Source organism: Schistocerca cancellata, chromosome 4 (genome assembly GCF_023864275.1).
Source record: "Schistocerca cancellata isolate TAMUIC-IGC-003103 chromosome 4, iqSchCanc2.1, whole genome shotgun sequence".
In the NCBI taxonomy this organism is placed as follows: Eukaryota; Metazoa; Arthropoda; class Insecta; order Orthoptera; family Acrididae; genus Schistocerca; species Schistocerca cancellata.
In genome coordinates, this window is record NC_064629.1 from 905,796,071 (window position 1) to 905,819,374 (window position 23,304).

Here is a 23,304-nt window from a genome sequence, read left to right on the forward strand (position 1 = left end):
TCTTCTCCATCTCACTGTCTTCCCTACTCTTTCCCTTGCCTCCTTCTCCTCCTTGCCTCCTTCTCCTCCTTGCCTCCTTCTCCTCCTTGCCTCCTTCTCCTCCTTGCCTCCTTCTCCTCCTTGCCTCCTTCTCCTCCTTGCCTCCTTCTCCTCCTTGCCTCCTTCTCCTCCTTGCCTCCTTCTCCTCCTTGCCTCCTTCTCCTCCTTGCCTCCTTCTCCTCCTTGCCTCCTTCTCCTCCTTGCCTCCTTCTCCTCCTTGCCTCCTTCTCCTCCTTGCCTCCTTCTCCTCCTTGCCTCCTTCTCCTCCTTGCCTCCTTCTCCTCCTTGCCTCCTTCTCCTCCTTGCCTCCTTCTCCTCCTTGCCTCCTTCTCCTCCTTGCCTCCTTCTCCTCCTTGCCTCCTTCTCCTCCTTGCCTCCTTCTCCTCCTTGCCTCCTTCTCCTCCTTGCCTCCTTCTCCTCCTCCTTGCCTCCTTCTCCTCCTCCTTGCCTCCTTCTCCTCCTCCTTGCCTCCTTCTCCTCCTCCTTGCCTCCTTCTCCTCCTCCTTGCCTCCTTCTCCTCCTCCTTGCCTCCTTCTCCTCCTCCTTGCCTCCTTCTCCTCCTCCTTGCCTCCTTCTCCTCCTCCTTGCCTCCTCCTCCTCCTCCTTGCCTCCTCCTCCTCCTCCTTGCCTCCTCCTCCTCCTCCTTGCCTCCTCGTCCTCCTCCTTGCCTCCTCGTCCTCCTCCTTGCCTCCTCGTCCTCCTCCTTGCCTCCTCGTCCTCCTCCTTGCCTCCTCGTCCTCCTCCTTGCCTCCTCGTCCTCCTCCTTGCCTCCTCGTCCTCCTCCTTGCCTCCTCGTCCTCCTCCTTGCCTCCTCGTCCTCCTCCTTGCCTCCTCGTCCTCCTCCTTGCCTCCTCGTCCTCCTCCTTGCCTCCTCGTCCTCCTCCTTGCCTCCTCGTCCTCCTCCTTGCCTCCTCGTCCTCCTCCTTGCCTCCTCGTCCTCCTCCTTGCCTCCTCGTCCTCCTCCTTGCCTCCTCGTCCTCCTCCTTGCCTCCTCGTCCTCCTCCTTGCCTCCTCGTCCTCCTCCTTGCCTCCTCGTCCTCCTCCTTGCCTCCTCGTCCTCCTCCTTGCCTCCTCGTCCTCCTCCTTGCCTCCTCGTCCTCCTCCTTGCCTCCTCGTCCTCCTCCTTGCCTCCTCGTCCTCCTCCTTGCCTCCTCGTCCTCCTCCTTCTCCCTCTTGCCACCCTCCTCCTCCGCCTCCTCTGGTCTCCGCCTCGGCGTTTGAGACAGTCTATCCTCTCTCTCTCTCTTTTTTCTTCTTCCTTCCTTCCTGTGCGCGCCTGAAGGCCGACCCACGCGTTCGCACGCGTAGCCGGTGACGGGGTAACGCGTAATTCCCCGCCCTGGATAGGCAAGTAAGGCACTCACGTGCCCCTGGTAAAGGCCAGGCCCAGGGAGGGGTGATTGCCTGAGCTTTTAGCTTCTGACCCTTCCTATTGGTCCCTCCGTCTGTTTCTCGGGAGGTGTGACCTGAGGTGTAAACATTCACCTAAGGTGGGAGTGCTCTCTGAGAGGGTCCCCACAAGGAAGGAGCGCGCCATCGGAGATGCTGGCAATCATGGGGGATTCCTCCGCAATGGATTCTACTCCATCTCTCTCGACTTCTGCCCAAAAACGGAAACGTGACCAGCCACCAGTGACAAAAGTACTACCGCCTGCCCCACAGTTCCTCGTCGTTTCTCGATCTGAGGACGGAAAGGATTTTTCCTCTGTCAACCCTTTCGTTATCCAGAAGGGTGTAGATGCCATAGCCGGAACTGTTAAGTCTTGTACCAGGTTGCGTAATGGTACCTTGTTACTAGAAACTGAGAGCGCCTTTCAGGCACAAAAACTGCTTCGAGCCACACTCCTGTACACGTTCCCTGTCCGGGTGGAGGCTCACCGAACTTTGAATTCGTCTCGTGGTGTGGTATATACTAGATCACTCGACGGATTGACTGACGAGGAGATTCAGTCTTTCCTCGCTGAGCAGGGCGTGACGGCTGTCCGTAGGATCATGAAAAAGGTCAACAATGACCTTGTACCGACCTGGACAATTTTCTCGACTTTCGATAGTGTTCAGCTGCCATCGCGCATCACAGTGGGCTAAGAGGTTATTTCTGTTCGCCCCTATGTCCTGACACCTACGCGCTGCTACCAGTCTCAGCGTTTTAATCACACTCGCCAGTCTTCTTCCAATGCGGCTAAATGTGTCACTTGTGGCAGGGATGCCCATGAGGGTGACTGTCCACCTCCGTCTCCTCGTCGTGTGAACTGTCAGGGTGACCATGCAGCGTCCTCCCGCGACTGTCCCATCTATAAGGAAGAACGCTGTATCCAAGAAATTCGGGTCAAAGAGAAAGTGTCCACCTCGGCTGCCCGCAAGCTATTTGCTAGTAGGAAGCCCACGCTGCTCCCAGCGGGGAAATACAGTACTGTCCTCGCCTCTCCTCGGACTACCAGGGCCAGTGCTAAGATCGCGCGGTCGACGTCTCCTATTCCTCCCGTCACCCCACAGACACAAGCCCCTTCATCAGCTTCTGCCAAGTCGAAGACCCAGAAGTCAGATGCACGGGCCTTCAAGAAGGATCCGTCCCGTGCAGACTTCCTACGTACCTCGAATTCCCAGCCGTCGACCAGTACTTCCACCAAACGACCTTCCAAGAAGGCTCATAGGAATCCAGGAAACGAAGCTACGCCCATGCGATCAAATTGCCTTGGCACACTACACCTCTGTGCGTTTTGACCTACCACCTGTGGTAGGTATTCCGGCTCATGGAGGGGTTATGTTGCTGGTCCGGGATGATATTTACTACGATCCCATCACATTGCACACTGGCCTGCAGGCAGTTGCCATCCGAATTACTCTCCCCACTTTTACATTTTCCATTTGTACCGTGGCCCCTGAGGATGTCTCAAATGCCTTCGGCCGCTTTTTCGCAGAGCTTTCGAGCTCCGCTCATTACCACCCTGCCTTCCTCCCCCGAAAACAGGCAGAGGAGGCTAGGCCACCTAACTTCCGCTCCTCGAATCGTGAAAGTTATAATGCCCCATTCACCATGCGGGAACTCGAAAACGCACTTGGCCGATCACGGTCCTCCGCTCCAGGGCCTGATTCTATTCATATTCAGATGCTGATGAACCTTTCTCCTGCGGGTAAAGGTTTTCTTCTTCGAACTTATAATCGCATCTGGATTGAGGGACATGTTCCCGGATGCTGGCGCGAGTTTATTGTTGTACCGATTCCTAAGCTGGGGAAGGAAAAGCACTTGCCTTCCAGTTAACTACCCATCTCGCTTACCAGCTGTGTCTGTAAGGTGATGGAGCGAATGGTTAACTCTCGATTGTTTTGGCTGCTCGAATCTCGACGCCTACTTACCAACGTACAATGTGGATTTCGTAGGCGCCGTTCTGCTGTTGACCATCTGGTTACCTTGTCGACCTTCATTATGAATAACTTCTTGCGGAAGCGCCCGACCGCGGCTGTGTTCTTTGATTTGGAGAAGGCTTACGACACCTGTTGGAGGGCGGGCATTCTCCGCACCTTGCATACATGGGGCCTTCGCGGTCGCCTCCCTCTTTTTATTCGTTCCTTTTTAATGGATCGACAGTTCAGGGTACGTGTGGGTTCTGTCCTGTCTGACACCTTTCGCCACGAGAATGGGGTGCCACAGGGCTCAGTTTTGAGCGTCGCTCTCTTCGCCATAGCGCTCAATCCAATAATGGATTGCCTCCCAGCTGATGTATCAGGCTCCCTTTTCGTGGACGATTTTACCATCTATTGCAGCGCGAAGTGTACATGTTTCCTAGAGCGCTGTCTTCAGCGTTCTCTTGGCCGTCTTTACTCCTGGAGTGTCGCCAATGGCTTCCGTTTTTCTGCCGAGAAGACGGTCTGTATTAACTTCTGGAGCTACAAAGAGTTTCTCCCACCGTCCTTACGACTCGGTCCCGTTGCTCTCCCATTCGTGGAGACAACAAAATTTTTAGGTCGTACATTTGACAGGAAATTTAGTTGGTCTCCACATGTGTCATATTTGCCTGCCCGTTGTACCCGTTCTCTAAATGTCCTCCGTGTTCTCAGTGGTATGTCGTGGGGAGCGGATCGAACCGTCCTACTTCGCCTATATCGGTCGATCGTCCGCTCCAAGCTGGATTATGGGAGCTTCGTATACTCCTCTGCACGGCCATCCATCTTACGCCGCCTCATCTCCATACAACATCGGGGTTTACGACTTGCGATCGGCGCGTTTTATACTAGTCCCGTCGAGAGTCTTCATGCTGACGCTGGTGAGTTGCCACTCACCTACCGGCGCGATATACTGCTTTGTCGGTATGCCTGTCGGCTACTGGCAATGCCTGACCACCCGTCTTATCGTTCCTTTTTTGATGACTCTCTCGACCGTCAATACGGGTTGTATGTCTCTGCCCTGCTACCCCCTGGAGTTCGCTTTCGTCGCCTCCTTCAACACCTTAATTTTTCACTCCCTGCAACCTTTCGAGTGGGCGAGAGCCACACGCCACCTTGGCTCCAGGCTCAGGATCGCGTCCACTTTGACCTCTGCTCGCTCCCGAAGGAGATTACCCCCGGTTCAGTCTACCACTCCCGTTTTGTCGAACTTCGTTCGAAGTTCATTAATATGACCTTCATTTATACAGATGGCTCTAAGACCAATGACGGGGTCGGGTGTTCTTTTATGGTCGGGGCACAAAGTTTCACATACCGGCTCCATGGCCATTGTTCGGTCTTCACAGCTGAGCTCTTTGCCCTCTACTAGGCTGTTCGTTACATCTGCCGCCACCGACATTCTGCTTATCTCATCTGCTCCGATTCCCTGAGCGCCATCCAGAGCCTCAGTGATCCGTATCCGGTTCGCCCTTTCGTGCACCGGATCCAACGCTCTCTTCAGCAGCTGGTGGACGACGGTTCTCCGGTTAGCTTTATATGGGTTCCTGGCCATGTCTGTCTCCCTGGGAACGAAGCTGCAGATGCCGTGGCCAAGGCTGCGGTCCTCCAGCCTCGGACAGCTTCTTGTTGTGTCCCTTCATCAGATTGTAGCAGGGTCATTTGTCGGCGCATTTTATCGCTGTGGCATGCCGATTGGGCTGCACTTAGAGACAACAAGCTTCGGGTCTTGAAACCTCTTCCCGCGGCTTGGACGTCCTCCTCACGCCCTTCTCGGCGGGAGGAGGTAGTTTTGGCCCGGTTACGAATTGGACACTGCCGGTTCAGCCATCGCCATCTGCTGACGGCTGCGCCGGTGCCGTTCTGCCCATGTGGGCAATTGTTGACGGTCCGCCACATTTTAACGTCCTGTCCGGATTTTAACACACTGCGTCTTGATCTTGGCCTGCCATGTACTCTAGATGCCATTTTAGCGGATGACCCACGAGCAGCTGCTCGCTTTCTTCGTTTTATCAACCTGACAAACCTCTCTAAGGACATTTGATTCTGCTGTTTTTTTTTAATCCTATGCCTGTCAGTCTGTCTTTTATCGTGTTTTCCCTTTTAGTTGCTGTTTTAAACTTGTGCCTCGTGGTGAATTCCTAACGTAGTCTGGGCGCTAATGACCATTGAAGTTGTGCGCCCTAAAAACGACAAAAAAAAAATTGTTTGAGCTCATCAGTTCTGATAAGCCTAAGACAATGTCTTTAACAAAGATATATAACCATATGTGCCTGGTTATTAGATTAGTGGTGAATATTTTGAGAACTTCACGCTGTATACAAATGTAGCAGTAATAATAAGAAGCTATATAAAATAAGTAGTTCACCTGAAATCAGTATTACAGAAGTTGAATGGACAACTTAGATACGTTTGAAGGATTCTGGGAAAATGCGGTGCATTTATAGAGGTGATGTTACACAAGACGCTAGTACCACGAAGTCTTTAACAGTGTTTCAGTGTTTCGAGCACTTACAAAGTACTGCAAGAATCCTCACAGGTCGGCATATCCCATAGGAAAGTACAACAGATATGCTCGGGAAACGTAAATGGGAATAGTTGGAAGAAAGACGACACGAAAGTTAGAGAAGCTGTATCCGATGATGACTGTGTGATCAACACGCATCTCAAGTGGGAATCTTAAGAAAGAGATGAGTCACGGCACGTAAAGAGGAATATCGATAGTTATTCTTCCCTTGCACAATACACATGTGGAACTGGAAAGAAAATTAATAATATTGTCACTACGTACCTCCGCCATACACTGTACAATGAACTGTGGACCATTTATGGAGGTGGAGAGATTCAGGTTAACATGGTTAAGATAACATATTGTTCACTGCTGTATGGGTCCATAAGTCCTCTTAAAGTGAAAACAGATTTTTTTATGTCCTCAGCGGGTCAGAAAGCATCAAAAGTGAAACTGATGCCTTACCCAGTTCGTTGGATTCGAGGAAACGACGTAAGCAGATGTTTGGTTCCGTATTCCCTCAGTGTTGGCTCAATGGGAGCAGCTTGGGGTCTGACAAACGCCACGAAAGCTCCAACACCCAAAAATCGCTGTGTGATTAGCACTATGCAACGGGACTGTTTCTACAGGGGTTGGACAAAAATATCGAAACAACGAGAGAAATGCATGCTTGGACATAAAAGATGCTAACCATGCCTAGTGGTTGCACTGTTGTTTTCTTCCACGATCCGCACCTGTCCGATGTCATTATGTTGGAAGTGTCAGTAGTGGTCAACAGTGTGTTCTGTGTAATTATGAGTGCGCCATGTCGGAGCTATGTGGATTCGAAGGTGGGAAGGTTATTGTTCATATTATTGGTGCTTACGCAACCAATATGCCCGAAGTGTTTGGTGTTTCAAGAGGCACAGTATCCAAGATTAATCCCGCATACATGGAAAGCGTAAAAACATCGTTCGCTCTGTCGCAACGCTGACGGACGTGTGTGGGTGGTTGGTTGGTTTAAAAGGGGGGCGGGGGGAAGGGAGCAAACTGCGAGGTCATCGGTCCCTTGTTCCCGGTATAATAATTACACAAGGGAAGGAAGAAAAGATAGTTGATGTACAGCACAATAACAGAAGAACCAGAAGAACGACAGGAGGACAACCAACACTACTATGGGCAAAACAGGAAAAGAAAACCAGAGGGAGAAGCAAGAAACAGGTAGAAGGGGTAAAAGCAAGAGAGCAGATGACCGTGGCTGGCCGACCACGAGAATAAAAAGGAAAAGAGCAGATGACCGTGGCTGGTCGACCACGAGAATAAAAAGGAAAAGCCAGACACTCTACGACACATTAAAACATCCACCCTAAAAGCATTACAGTGCAGCACGCAAAAGGACAAAGGACATGCGCTAAAACTTATATAGAATGGTAAAACTCACCGTCACACATAAAATGTAGAACTAAATTAGCTTATGAGGCGATGTCAGCTAAAATTAATGGCAACGAGTCTGGTAACTGAAGGGTCCGTCGCAGGACAGCCAATGGAGGAGAGCTCACCAAGATATGGGCCACTGTCAACCTGGCGCTGCACAGACAGAGGTGGGTCACCACAGCGCAGGAGGTAGCCGTGTGTCAGTCAAGCGTGGCCAATGCGGAGGCTGGAGAGAACCAGTCCTTGCGAGAGGCCCGCATGGAGGACTGCCACGCATTCGTAGTCTCTTTACTGGCATGCAGTTTGTTGTGCGTGCTGAGGTTATGCCATTTCGTCTCCGAAACCCGCAAAACCTTGTGGCGTAGTACTGAACATTGGGTCAGTTGCAGAGGAGACTGATCTCCATAAGCCGTTTCCGAAAGCCTGTTTGTCCAGCCTGCCGGCAAGTTCGTTGCCTGAGATTCCGACGTGACCTGGGGTCCAGACAAACAACACTGAACGACTGAACCGTTCCAGGGCATAGATAGACTTCTGGATGGTCGCTCCAAAGGATGACGAGGGTATCACTCGTCGATAATTTGTAGGGTGCGCAAGAAGTCAATACACAGAAGAAACGACTAGCCAGGGCATGAACGGATGTGTTCAAGAATGTGAGATATAACCACCAGTTCGGCCGTGAAAACACTACAGCCATCGGGCAAGAAATGATGTTCATTATGTCCTCCATGGACATACGCGAAGCCGACGTGAACGTCAGCCAACGAGCCGTCGGTGTAAACCACTTAGTGGCCTCGGTACATGTCAAGAATCGAGAGGAGTTGGCAACGGAGAAACGCGGGTTTGACTGAGTCCTTAGGGCTATGTGGAAGGTCCAGGTGAAGTCGCGGACTAGGTGTACACCGTGGAGGTGTACATGAATGGACCTCAAGTATAGGTGGTAAAGGCAAGGACTCCAGTTCGTAAAGAAGGGATCGGACACGAACTGCAATTGGAATCCATGACCTGGGCCGACGATGCGGCAGATGAACCACCGTGGGTGGGAGGAGGAGACGGTGGTTCGGATGCGCAGGAGAACTACCGACGTGTGCAACGTAACTGGCGAGCAGTTGTGCACGCCTAAGCTGCAATGGAGGGACTCCGACCTCCACAAGGACGCTGGTCACCGGACTCTTCTAAAAGCTGCTGTCGCTAGGCGAGAGCCACAGTGGTGCACTGGGTCGAGCAGACGCAACGCTGAGGGCGCCGCCGAACCATAAACCAGACTTCTATAGTCGAGACGGGATTGAGCAAGGTCTCTGTGGAGCTGCAGCAGCGTAGAGCGATCTGCATCCCAGTTGGTGTTTCTAAGGCAGCGGAGGGCATTGAGGTGCTGCCAGCACTTCCGCTTAAGCGGACGAAGGTGAGGAAGCAAAGTCAATCGGGCATCGTAAAACAGTCCTTAGAATCGATATATCTCCACTACAGTGAGTTAATCGTCATTAAGGTAAAGTTCTGGTTCTGGATGAACGGTATGAAGCAGACAGAAGTACATAACACACGACTTTGTGGCCGAAACCTGGAAACCGTGGGCTAGAGCCCATGACAGTGCCTTGTAGATGGCTCCCTGTAGGCGCCGTGCAGCAACAACAGTATTGGTAGAGCAGTACGAAATTCAGAAGTCTTCTACATACAGACAAGGTGAGAGGGACTGCCCTACAGCTGCTGCTAGACCATTTATGGCCACTAAAAATAGAGACACTCAATACAGAGCCTTGTGGGATCCCATTCTTCTTGACATGGGGGAACTATGGGAGGCACCAACTTGGACACGAAAAGTACCAAGCGACGGGAAATTTTTGATAAAATCGGGAGTGGGCCTCGGAGACCCCACTCGTATAATGTGGGAAGGATATGATGTCACCAGGTGGTGTCATATGCTTTTCTTAAATCAAAAAAGACGGCAACAAGGTGTTGGCGTCTGGAAAAGGCTGTTCGGATGACAGAGTCGATGACAGTCGAGGACAGAAGATTACCAGTGGTAAACGACCCTGGCGGAAGCCGCCGTGACATGGAGCCAGTAGGCCACGTGACTCCAGAACCCAACCCAACCGCCGACACACCATACATTCCAGCAGCTTATAAAGAACGTTGGTGAGGCTGATGGGCCGATAGCTATCCACATCAAGTTGGTTTTTACCGAGTTTGAGCATCTGAATGATGGTTCTCTCCCGCCATTGCGATGGAAAGACGCCATCACACCAGATTCCGTTCAAGATGACGGAGATGTCGCTTGTAGTTAAACGAGAGACGTTTAAGCATCTGACTGTGGATCCGATCTGGCCCAGGAGCTCCAACTTCACCTGCACACCGTACTGTTGCTTGTCCACCTCTGGAACACCGTATTTCCAGCTGTCCACGAGCCACGATGCCATTTGGAATCTGCGTGCAGCGTTTGCTGGAGTTACTCGGTTTGGGCCGGTATGACCCCAAATCCAGGGCTTTAACTGCCTGCCGCTCTGGTTACTGGAGAGGCCTAGAGTGATTTTAACTTTCATGCGGTACAGGAGAGATAGCACTCCTGATTCCGTTTTTAATGCGATATTCACTGATATTTTATCTGAGTACCGTGACCATGTAGCTGTTTTAACGGATGCGTCTAAGCGAGGGGACTATCTTGGTTGCTCTGTCGTTTTCCCGGATCGTGTCCTCAAGGTTAGACTGCCTCCAGAGTTTACCATTTTCGACGCAGAATCATATGCGATCTTGCGAGCACTGGAGCAGATGAGACATTCTCCCGGTGTTAGATTTGTCGTCTGCTCGGATTCTCTGAGCGCCCTTTACTCTCTCCAGCGATTGTACCCAGCAGATATAGTAACCGAGAATATCCAAGATTCCCTCCTCCAACTACAATGGCTGGGGAAGGAGGTGTCTTTATGCTGGATACCTGGGCACATTGTAATTGCCGGGGAATCAAAGGGCGGTTAGAGCAGCCACGGAGATGTGTCGTGACCCTCTGGTATTTCGGTGTGCTGTCCCCCAGCATGCTTTCACCTCGCTGTTGAGATACAAATTCATGTGTCAATTGGAAGATGAGTGGCTGGCAGTGACCGATAACAAACTGAGTGTTATCAAGCCCACTACTCGGCCGTGGAGTACTTCCTTCCAGTCACGTCGGCGGGATGAGGTCCTTCTTACCCGTCTGTGCATAGGCCACAGCCATATGACATATGGATTCTTACTCCGACGAGAGGACCCTCCAATGTGTGGCGCTTGTGGCGTGAAGATCACAGTGCGCCACATTTTATTGGACTGCAATTTATTTGCCGACCAGCGGACTGTGGCGGATTTGCCGGCGGATCTGCCATCTGTTTTATGTAATTATCAAACGAATGTGGTTAGGGTTTTAAAGTTTTTGTGAATTGTCCAACATTTTAACAATATATTAGGGAAATGTTCTTAATGTGTCAAAGGGTGGCTAGCTCACCCTAGATTTTTGCAAGTGAGCAGCTAGTCAGTTCCCTGTGCTTTTGTTTCAGTTCTGTGTTTTGTTTCCTCTGTCTTTTAATTTTTTGATTAGCTCACTTCCCTCCTAATTGGTTTTAGTGCATGTGATACAGAGTGACTGTGTGTTCATTTCGAGTGCATGCGTGTCAAACACTTTTAGTTAATCTCCACATTCGTTTGTTTTTATAAGTGTAAGGACGTTGATGATATCGCCGTTGGGCGCCCATCAGACACCCTCCCCCCTCCACCCCCCCCCCCCCACACACACACACACACACACACACACACACACACACACACACACACACACACACACACACACACACACACACCTCCCTCCTGACGCATGCCATCATCATCATCAGAAAGATCTTCTCTACAAGGGCCCTTGTAGGAGGAATCCTATATACATTCATCAGAAAATGATTTAGAAATCCTATGGGACCATGTGTGCTTTCTAACAGAAATCCCACTACTCCACCACTGGATTAGGGGAATGTTTCACACGTCACTCACATCTTCATCTTCAGATAGCCCATCTGTCAGCATATTGGAAATGTTAGTCACCTGCACAACGTAAAACACACACACACTTATGTGAGGATTCACCTAAAATGCAGTGCTAGACTGAACATATCAGTTGCTGTTTATAGGAAGAGTGACTGAGTTTAAGATTTCGTCTGTATCAGTATCAGATAACCAATGCATGGCTACAGCAAAAATCGGTATTAGAGAATGATACTGTCACCCATCAAGTGTGTTGTTACTGAGTTACAGGTAGTTGAGAATTTGGTTATGGAACTACTACTACTACTACTACTACTACTACTACTACTGCTGCTGTAGTTAGTTGGGAACATGCTGTAATCTGTTTTATGAATCTACCGTTATCATCTTACTGATTTCAGCATGGGACCTACTGTTTCAATGAATGGAATGAACGTAAGACTACAACCGCTAGTACTGTCAGCTGAGCTACATTGACAACACACCTTTAAGTACTGCTATAGATTATTTTCGCACATCAGCACCTTTGCTATTGACTGAGGTATAGGACTCGATTGTGCTATAGTGGTTTGAGGAGCACTCGCATTGATGCTTTAACGATCAAAGTCGTCTTCTCTATATGCATCTTGAATGCTACTCGACGTCAGTTGTACACCTACAATTGAGGGGAATTGTGTGTAAACATACGATGCCAGTTACCTCTGGAGGAAACCACTGTAGAACTTATTCATCTACGTGTATGATCTGTCGGCAGCTGTATGCTTGCATGTGGAATTTAGTGTAAAATCATAACAGCAGTCCTATCTCTACCACGGTTGTTTGCAACCTTAACTAGCAAGAGACTTCAAATGTAAGTGTGTTGTTGAATGAGTATCACATTCATCAGAAATGATTTAGAAATCCTATGAAAACTTCTGCTGCATGTGTCGGACGATGATGTATCTGACAACGCATTACTCATCCTCAGGATGAGTGTCCGTGTTAAAAGGGTTGAATCATGCTACATTGGTTTGAAGTTGTACGTAGTCTACTTTGATGGTAGACTAATACGTACAGTCATAAAACTTCCGTCTGTTATATCAGCTGTGTGCTATTTTGTCTAGGGAGTTACAGTTGTGTACAGATTTTCTTTACGTATAGCATGGCTTTACAAGTACACTGAAGTATCTACAATCAAATGGAAGTGTCCAAATGTGGCAACCAGTTCGGAACACTCACTTGATGAAAAGAGCGAGTGCATCAGAGTGAAGAGTATTGGCGTCCATATCCCAAATGATATCATTACCTAAATACGCAACCATACTGTACTAGAGATGTAGTACGAAACTGTTTGAAGTATGAAATTGTGTGAAACACACAAAATCGATACGATTATGATCATGAAAGCTTTTCGCACATACAGTGGAATCTTTCTTTGACTTGGTAAAGCACTGGAGAAGTGGATGGAAGACAGATTTCTTGGAATGGTTCTCAGAAGAGTCATTTATTCTAAAGGAAAAATTGCGTAGGGGACACTAGTACGATCCAGACTATTTCCGACATTATTTCAGCTTTCCTTTCAAATTTTATAGGGATTATAGCTACTACATACTCCACGCAAACGCCCTTTCCGAGAAAAGCACATCAGCATTCACCTGAAATTTAAATATCCTATGGTAACATGTGATTTCTATACTACCACTAGCATTCGTAAGAAATAAGTGTTGAGCTCTAAGTTTCCTAGTTGTTGCGGTTTTCAGTCTATAGCAAATATGGGAACACCTCAGTGTGATAATTCATTGGATAGTACTGCCAGATAAGAAACCATCTGCTAGAGGCAATTCGAGGTTTCCAACTCAAAACTAAGTGTTGTCAGTACAATATTCGTTTCAAAGAGCATAGGAGAAGAGGGACTTCACACTTCTGTTGTATGGATGCACTACATGGTGTGCTTATCTTCCTTTATTACTATAAGATCACCCTCGCCCCATAGGGATGTGGGAGTGGATAGTCAGCGGGAACATTCCGCTGCTTTTCAGCCAAATAATTATAAAATTTTAAAACATATTCAGAATTATACATAGCGGTAGGAAAGTGTTCTACACAATAGGAAGACAGATGTTCAGTTGCCTAAGTTAAACTATAAAAAGCTGATTATTTGAGTGATTAAAATATGCACACAGATGAATGGAAAATAAGTGTTTCACACAATATGAAGGGAAGAGGGTTTGCATTAGTCAAAAGATAAAAAAACTGTATACTGATTAAAATAGGTCCAAGAAGTGATGAGTGTGTAGACTGCCAGGGACAGGGTTCTATGTAATTGTAGCAACTGAGATAGTGCATAAGAGGGTACTTGTGTGATGTTTTGTATGCGATTCGAAGCCAGACTTCAGAATGTGGTTGGAGGGGATAGTGAGCAAAGCAGACCTGACCAGGGGAGGAATGATAGTCCCTTAGATCGTGTAGGTTGGATACATATCAGGGTCGGTTTGTGGTCAAATAAGCCAATGATATTACAATTCCGTAGGGAGAGGATTTGGAGAGTTTGGAGGTGTAGTGCTGGAGGGCATATAATAGCAAAGATGTGAAAGAATACCTGGATCAGAGCAGGAGGGAAACTAGTGGGTTTTGAGCGTGGAGTTTGAGGGTAGTGTAAGATATCGGGAGGCGATCAAGATAGAATAGGGCAGGGATTCTTATAAACTGCTAAAGGATTCAGGTAGGAAAGGGTAAACAGATCTGAAAGGCAAGGTGAAGAGAGTGGTGTCAGAGGGGCTGTACGATATAAGAAGAGGGAGGAGTGGATATATCTGCCCCTTTGCATAGCAGACGATGGTTGTGATCAGAGTTTTTATGGGTATGGAAATGGAGGATCGTGTTTGCGTGGTTAGTAATTTCAGTAGTTGCTGTAGGACTGGTATCCTTCATACACTCTACACGTGGGGCTTGTGTGGCCACATAGTCTGTTTCCTTCAGGAATTTTTAAAAGACGGGGTTTCCAAGGTACATGTGAGTTCTGCTGTGTTGGACACCTTTATCCATGAAAACTGAGTGCCCCAGGATTCTGTACGGAACGTCGTCCTCTTTGATATCGCCATGAATCCTGCCCTCAGGGGCTCAGCGTTTGTTTGCTGAGTATGGGCTTGGCGACTCTGGGGTTCCTGAGTTACGAGCTGGTAAGCGCCGCCAATCTCCTGTTACCATAAGGTCTGGGCATGCTTCAGCGCCCACTGTATGGCGCGGCAGTGGAATGTTGTGTGTCGCAGAGAACGGGGATCTTGGCTTGACCACGTGCATCGCGAGGATGGTAAAAACCTCTATTAAAAAAAAAAACCTGAATCAAAATGTGTGCTGCCCACTGATGAGATGCATGGCTGTTGAGGTGGAACAGTCGTTAGAGGGTAACCTCTGGGGAACCTGCCACACCTCAGTTGTATAAGGCTTACTCAGGCATGCAGGGCTCTGTGTGAGTCGACCCTTGTTTCCCTAGCTGCTCGTGGGACCGAGATGGAACCCTCGAAATCATCTCCTCCTCCTTCCAGTGGGAAGCGTGTATGCCTGGGAGTATTCACACCTAATCTTCCAAACGTATGAGGGAGGCTACTCCTCTTGGTAACCTACATCAGCTGAATTATAGAAACAGGGTTCAAGAATTCGTAAATCAAAATGTGGTTTTGATCAATAAGAGGAAGGAAGGGACGTTTGGGAAAGTGTCCCCTTTCTACACCCATAAAGACTTGGAATGACGTGCTGGAAGCTTGAAGTCTATTAAGCGGCTGTTGAATGGTTCCCTACTGGTAGACTAACAGGGCGAAGCCGGTCGAACTACTTACGAAGATGGAAAAATTGGGTGAATAAGATGTAATTGTTTAACTGCATAACTCCCTTAAATCTAGCAAGGGTGTGGTCACATGCCGTGACATTATGGATATCGACATAGCCGAAATTACACAGGAATGGGCATTACGGGGGATAGAGGATGTAGAGCAAAGGATGCGTAAATATAATTGAGAAACTGAGAAGACTGCCACCGTCATCGTGACATCTAATTCTCTAATGTTGCCAGACCACATCATGGCAGGCTTCCTCCGACTTACGGTTAGGCCTTACGTATCTAACCCTCTCAACGCCTCTTTCCCCCTCATCCTCGAGGGGACAGGGTGCAGGGAAACGTTCACGATGTTTGGGGCAAAAGCCGTCCTGAGTGCTGTTAGTCATTCTTCCACGTCTGACTGATGAGGACATCATGGAGCTAGATGCCTTGGATACAGGCAGCCCCTCTATTCCCCCTCACTCTACAAATGCTTCACCTCTGTGGTGCAAAGATAAGGGTAAATTAAAACCACATCGATGAAATGGCTCCCATCCTACAGTGGACCTTGCAGGGGTTCAGGACGCACGTGGAAAGAATCTGTCTCTTGGGGGGTAGACCACTGTGTCTGTGTCTCCAGGTGACTCATTTGCATCAATTATAGACCCATGAGATACGAGGCTATGGACTCCACAAAAAGGACGATCTGAGTGGAAAGAGAGCTACAGAAGGCGTAGGTATTTTGGTCAGTACCGACTACCACTCATCGCCTCTCTCACTTGAAACGACGTTACAAGCAGTATAAGTGAAAGTGCGTCATCTGTTGACAATATGTTCCCTTTACTTGCCCCCACATTATACACTTAACGAAGAGGCCCTAAACGACCTTATTACACAGTTCCTCCAGCCCTTGATCCTCTGTGGTGATTTTAATGCACACATTGTACTTTGGGGTTCTGCAACTACCTGCACCAGGGGTAGAGCAATTGAGAGGCTACCCATGTCCTAATGCATATACTTGCTAAATTCAGGACAGAGCACTCACTTCTGCCCAGCAACTGTGTCGTTCTCTGCCACTGATCTCTCACTTTGCTCTCCTGCTGTTGCTCAATGGGAAGTGGTCAGTGACTAGCACAGAAGTGGTCACTTTCCGATCTGGTTTCACCTGCCAGATGGGGTGGCACCTGAAAGGAAACAGCCGCGATGGGTTCTCGGTAGAGCCAACTGGACATTTTATAGCCAGTTGGCCCACTTTCAACATTGGGCAAATGTCGAGGCCTGGGAGGATCATATTACCAAAATGATCCACCACGCCACTGCAGCATCCATTCCACAGCCCACGGGACAACAGAAGAGGCAACCTGCCCCTTGGTGGAGTGCTGAATGCTGCTCTGCAATCAGGACCATGAGTACAGCTCTGCATAGGTTCGGCCGGCCAGTGTGGCCGAGCGGTTCTAGGTGCTACAGTCTGGAACCGCGCGACCGCTACGGTCGCAGGTTCGAATCCTGCCTCGGGCATCGATGTGTGTGATGTCCTTAGGTTAGTTAGGTTTAAGTAGTTCTAAGTTCTAGGGGACTGATGACCTCAGAAGTTAAGTCCCATAGTGCTCAGAGCCATTTCTCTTTGCATAGGTTCAAGTGTTGGCCAACTGCAGATAATCTTGCAGCCTTTCGGTTGGTGACGGCAAAGTGTCACTGAATTATTCGAGAGAGCAAGAAGAGGTCGTGTAGACAGTTCCTGAACGCCATTAATCGTTCCACCAAAAGTTCCATTGTGTAGGAGGCCATAGAATGTCTGGGAGAGGAGGCAGGTGCCTCACCACAGCTGTAATGGGAACGACTCTCTCCAAACCAATCCACAAGACATTGCCCAGACTATAGTGGCGTATTTTGCCATAGTTACTGCAACAGCCAGTAAGTATCCCAGTTTCCAGAGCCATAAAGCGGTTGGTGAGGAGTGTAGTTAGGTCTTCTGGTCCTCTTATGAAGATTACCACTGCCCATTCTCCATGTGGGAGCTGGATTCTGCATTGTCTGCGGCTCGTGACACATCCCCTGGTGACGACAGGATACATTAGTGTATGCTGCAGCACCTCACAAGGTGAAAAAAGATATCATCCTCGAACTTTTTAATGCCATTTGGGCTTCACGTCAGTTTCCTGGCTCGTGGCGTATAGAAATTTTAATTTCCCTTTTAAAACCAATGAAAGACCGTACATGCCCAAGTAGGTACAGTAGCTGCTTGGGAAAGACCTTGGAGAGGATGGTCAGCCGCCGCCTTGTCTGGATCTTAGAATCCAGGCAACTCCTTAGTTACTTTCAGTGTGGGTTCAGGAGGTATCACTCGATCTTTGATAATCTTGCCCTCCTATAGACGGCTATACAGCAGGCTTTCCTATGCTGGCATCACCTTCTAAGAATATTTTTTTGACATTGAGAAGGCCTACGATACTGCTTGGAGGCATCTTATTCCTGGAGCAGCTTCACGAGTGGGGTTTTCGTAGCTGTCTTCCCATTTTTGTTCAGTCCTCCCTCTCCCCACGAATTTTAGATACCGAGCCAGTGACGTCCTGTCTGATCGCTTTGAGCAGGAGGCGGGTGTCCCACAACGTAGCGTTTTAATTGTGACCGTCTTTGTCATAGTTATTAATAGCATTATGTCCATGGTGAAAAGTCCTGTCCAGTGTTTTTTGTTTGTGGCTGACTTCTGTGTTTTGCTCTTCTTCATGCCTCGCAACAATACGCCTGTTGCAACTGACTTTCCGACGTTTAGATGCATGGGCGCAGAAGAGTGGTGTTACGTTTTCTGCTTGGAAGTCCATGTGTGTTCTTTTTAACCGTTCTCGTTCCATTTTAAAATTTCCCGAGTTAAGGAAGAGAGACTCTGTCCTTACTTTTAAAAACGCAGTGAGGTTTCTGGGCCTCACATTTGACTCGTCGTTATCACATGTTAAGGACCTGAAAAAAGGTCACTTAAGACTTTAAGTATTTTAAAATGTCTTAGCCACAGCACATTGGGAGCAGACAGGACTCGTCTGCTCCGGTTTTACAGGGCATTTGTGCGACCTCGGCTCGATTATGGGTGCATGATGTATGGGTTTGTGAGGCCCTCTTATTTAAAGATGAAGGGATTCGGTTGGCCACTGGGGCATTCAGAACAAGCCCCATACCAAGCCTCTGCGCAGAGGCTGGTGATCCGCCACTTCGTCACGCGACAGCTACTTCCAGTGCGCCAGGCGTACAAAACACTGTCCACACCATACACATACACCCACCCACCTACCATACCGTTCCTCAGACTCCACTAGAAAGGCTTTTTCGTACATGGCAACAGGCAATGAGGGCGTATGGGATTAGTGCACAGAATGGCCTTCTAGAGATGGGTGTGGCTAGTCTTCATGATTTACATCGCGGTGGGAGCAGATCTCCACCTTGGCTTCTCTGGAGGCTCAGACTTATTTTAGACTTGACGAATTTTAAGACAGGTTCTACGTCAGATTTTACAATTAAATCTGTTTTTTAACGTTTTAGGTATGCATCACGGTTTCACAATAATGTACACTGATGGATCCAATCAAGGGAATTTCCTTGGCTGCCCTGCCGTGTTCGCCGACCACGTCACCAGGATTCGCATTCCTGACGAGCATACCATTTTCTCAGCGGAGCTCCACGCGATCTTGAAGGCACTGGAGCAGATGTATCGTGTTCGGGGCAAACGGTTTCTCATTTGCTCCGATTCCCTTAGTGTCTTACGATCGTTACAGAACCTGTACCTAGCTGAAGAGTTGGTCTGGCTGATGTATGACCAACTGTACTTGCTCCAACAGAAGGGCAAGCAGGTGTCAATTTGCTAGGTGCCAGGTCAGGTAGGGATATGGGGAAACGAACAGGCCGATCGGACTGCCAAGGAGACCTGCAGAGGACAGGATGTGGCACAGTGTCCTGTTCCCTTGCAGGCTGTTGTTCCTGCATTGCACAGCAAGAGAATGAAGTTGTCGGATGAGGAATGGCTGGCGATGACGGCCAATAAGCTGCGGTTGGTGAAGTCAACAACCTAGCCATGGCATCCCTCCTGCCAGTTGCTCAGGCGGGATGAAGTAACCATCAAGCATCTTAGAACTGAGCACTTCCCTCTCACACATAGCTTCATACTACGGCGAGAGGATCCCCAGTTTTGTGATGCACGTCTCTATCCGCCATATTTTAACGGAGTGCATTTTATATAGCGATGCAAGGGCAGAAGCAAATATTGGTGGGGATCAGCCCTCTATTGTAACTGATGATGAGACGAGTGTGACTAAGGTTTTTAAGGTTTTGTGATTTTTGGATTCTGGCGTAAACTTTTAGGCATGAGGTTTCAGTGTGTCAGAGTGGCTAGCTTCCCCTTTTTTATTCTTGTGGTCAGCCAGCCACGTCCATCGGCTATATTGTTTTAGCTCCTTATACAACTTTCTTCCTGTGTCGTTAATGTTTTACTATTGACGCAATACTTCGTTGCGTGGTTCTGTGCGGATACGCACATAGTTTTCCAACAGCACTGTTTTATCTTCCTGTTTTGTGTGTTTCCCTGACACTCGTCTCAATCTGTTTGCGCGCGGGCGCTGAAGACCTTGCTGTCGTGCGCCCATACGAACATGTACATGACCATGCTATTAATCCTATTATGGCCTGTCTCCCACTGGGCAGAGCCTGCTCCCTTTTCGTCGACGATTTTGCCATCTATTGGAGTTCTCCACGGTATGAACTTCTGGCGGCACAATTGGTTTCTTACACCGTCTTTACAGCTTGAGCTTGTTGCTCTCGATACACTGCTCCATCGTGGCATCCATTTGGCCACTGGCACCTTTACCACTAACCCGGTTGACAGTCTGTATGCAGAAGCTGCCGAACTACCACTGTCATAATGCCGTGACTTTCTTCTCAGCAGATACGCATGCCACTTGTCCGCTATGCCTGGCCGCCCATCCTATGCCGCCTCCTTCGATGGTTCCTTTGACTGCTAGTATGGGGTGCGTCACTCTTCTGTTACATCCTGGAGTCCACTTTCGGCTATTGCTCCGGCTGCGTAACTTCAGTCTTCCTGCCACTTTGCTAATGAGTGTGAACCCTTCACTGCCTTGCTTCATGTCGCGGCCCATGTTGACCTTGGCCTTCATTCGCTTCGTAAGAACAATACTCCATCGTCGCTCTATCGCCGTAAGTTTCACGAACTTCCCACAGAACTTCACGATAGTACATTTATGTACACTGATGACTCTCCGACTGACTGTGGTGTCAGATGTGTGTTCGTCATTGGAACCGGTATCGGCTTCCGGAACACTATGCAGTATTTACAGCAGAGCTCATCACCCTGCATCAGGCCATGCAGTACATCAGGCGACTCAGGTTTTTCAATTGTCATAGGCCCCGACTCTCTAAATGCACTTCAGTCTCTGTGAGCTGTAAACCGTCCATCCCTTAGTTCAACGGGGCCAGGAAAGCTGTCACTTGCACACACTCAATGGAGTCTCTGTGAAGTTTGTGTAGGTCTGACGGTAAACGAAGCCGCTGACGCTACTGCCAAGGCTGCAGTCCTTGTACCTCGGTCCACTAGTTCTTCCATTCCCTCCGATGATCTCTGTGTTGCCGTCTGTCAGCAGGTGGCGCCACTTTGGCATCACCACTGGTTCTCCCTTATGGGAACAAGCTACAGATTATTAAGCCTCTCCCAGCGGCTTGCCGGCCGCCGTAGCCGAGTGGTTCTAGGCGCTTTAGTCTGGAACCGCGCGACCGCTACGGTCTCAGGTTCGAATAGTGCCTCGGGCATGGATGTGTGTGATGTCCTTAGGTTAGGTTTAAGTTGTTCTAAGTTCTAGGGGACTGATGACCTCAGATGTTAAGTCCCACAGTGCTCAGAGCCATTTGAACCAGCGGCTTGAACGACCTCCTCTCTTCCCTCTCGTCACGAGATCATTTTATACGTGGTGATCCTCCCCCCCCCCCCCCACTTTGTAACCTCATGGCCTTCAACTTCCGATGGTTAGGCATTTCCTAACGGAATGCCCTTTTTTAACCGCTAACGTTCTGATTTGTGTTTGCCGTCTGAGTAATCGGCAGTTATAGTGAACGACGAGCGGGCTGTCGACCGCTTTTTACTTTTTAGCCGTCTAGCAGTATGGCGAAGGGCATTTAATCTTTAGTTCAGTACCTCAGTTTCTCTGTGGCGTCTATAATGATGTTTCTACAAGTCCTGTTTTTAGCGGTCTTTCCTTCGGTAGATTGGGCTTAACGTGTAGCCGTTTTTAACTCCTTTTTTTGTCTTCATGTTCTACAGTTCTGACATGGGCGCGTATAATGCTAGTTGTTTTTCGCTCTAAAACAGAAGAAACAAACAGTTTCAGTAGTTTTGGTTTATCCCCATCTACAATTAGTAGATGGGGACTCTACATTACCAGGGATAAAGTGTTTGAGATATTTTAGTTTAACTGGGTCATAATTAGTATGGTGATGATTGTGACGGCCGAAGCAGCAGGTGTTTTGACCTATAATTATTGCTTGGGTTTTGGTAGGATTGATTTTGAGGAGCCACTCGTTGCATCAGGAGGTAAGCTAATTGAGACGGATCAGAGAGGTATCATAGTGATTTAACAAGGGTAGGATACAGAGTTTGGAAGGCGGTGTCATCAGCATCACACTGGAAGAGATGGAGTGGTGGTGGCTTTACCAAAAATATTTTATATCCTACATTGCTAGAAAACAGAAGTATCACTTCATGCTGATTAGCTGTGGTCATGGTAACAATCCAGAAACTGCCAACAGTAATACCTGGCTGGCCCAATGGCGGAATGCGGCATGAGCCACCAGTGGTCGGATGATAGCAGCTGGATGTACTGGCTACCTGGCAGCGTTGTGCTATTGTCCTGAGAACCTGTTTGCTTTTGGGCTTTATTGTTCACTGCAGGTAGGTTCTGGAAAGTATGTTAAACTACTCGTCACTAGATGGTTATTCACTCTGCTGCTGCTGCTGCTGCTGCTGCTGCTGATAGTTTTTTAGTGTTGAAATAGCAGACATGACTATATTATGGACCAATATTAATGTAAAATACTATTCTTTCCCATCAAATATATTTACAGTGATGTTGATGGTAACTTCTAACTTCACATAAACGCGTTCAGCTCTGAAACGGCTGATTATTGTGTAATGTATATATACGTTTGCGTGTTTGCTGGCTCAGGTATCTGGCTAGGTTACTAAAAGTGTAATGGCTGTCATCCATTCCACACAACCTTTTTGTTGCTTTTTTGGATTTGAGCCACTGCATAAGTGCCCAGCACCATAAGGATGAATGTGCATATCTTAATTTTTCAATTTATGTGCAAAATTTTATATATAGAGTAATTCGTAGTAAGCATCGCTGTGCACAGAGCTGCCACTGGCAGTTTGTGACCTGATTCCAGGCTACCATACTTCGGTTGTTTGGAGCTCATTCTCCAGCAGCCCACGGTGTGACAGGCCAGACCCGGCACAGTATGCAGTTCTATCACTGTGTGGGTGTTAACAGACTTTTGAATGGCCCATCGAGAGACTGGGGAAAAAAGCACAGTGTAGCACAAGTGGACAGATCAAACGTAGGATGATGTCAGAGTGGAATGGTTTAAGCTTTGGACTGCTGAAGTAGCATCATTTTGAAACTTAAGGAAAGTGGGCTTTAATTTTGAACTGATTTTAATGGAAATGAATTGAACGTAGGTCAGCAGGCAGATAGACTGGTTGGGTGAAAAACATGTTTATGAAGCCAACAGGCTCAGATTTGCGTCAATTTCCTGACAAACTTGTAGGCCCCAGGGGGAACAAACCACTTTTGTCCCAGCTGCGAATGGCGGACTGACTTGGGCCTGCACGTTGGGGGGGGGGGGGTGGAGGAGAGGAGGGGGAGAGAACATTCTTTGCCTTTGGTGGGACAGTCTTGTTCCTAGGACCTGCACAGGATGAGGGAGGGTGACCTGGAGAGACAATACACATGGTCCCAGAACCACTAGCTCGGACTGGCAACAGACAATATCTTTTGTTTATGAGGCAGGCTTGTACCTGCAGAGGGAAAAAACAGCCTTTACCTCAGGTGAGCATCATCAGGGACATCTGGTAATAGTGCAGGCTGGGCTCGAATTCCAGGTTAGCTATCTTCGATCGCCATCTGATTCT

General features: G+C 48.5%; 1 protein-coding gene across 1 annotated transcript in view; it reads right to left on the reverse strand.

The window, feature by feature from the left end:
- The window catches only part of LOC126184497 (octapeptide-repeat protein T2-like), a 48,069-nt gene extending 25,896 nt beyond the window's left edge, over positions 1–22,173 (reverse strand). Inside the window, exons 1-2 of the mRNA XM_049926890.1 lie at positions 22,113–22,173; positions 159–1,087 (exon numbers count right to left, since the gene is read on the reverse strand). Of these exons, the coding sequence (XP_049782847.1) occupies positions 159–1,087; positions 22,113–22,173 (990 nt within the window). The remainder of the gene's footprint in view (positions 1–158; positions 1,088–22,112) is intronic.
- Positions 22,174–23,304: the final 1,131 nt, after the last annotated feature.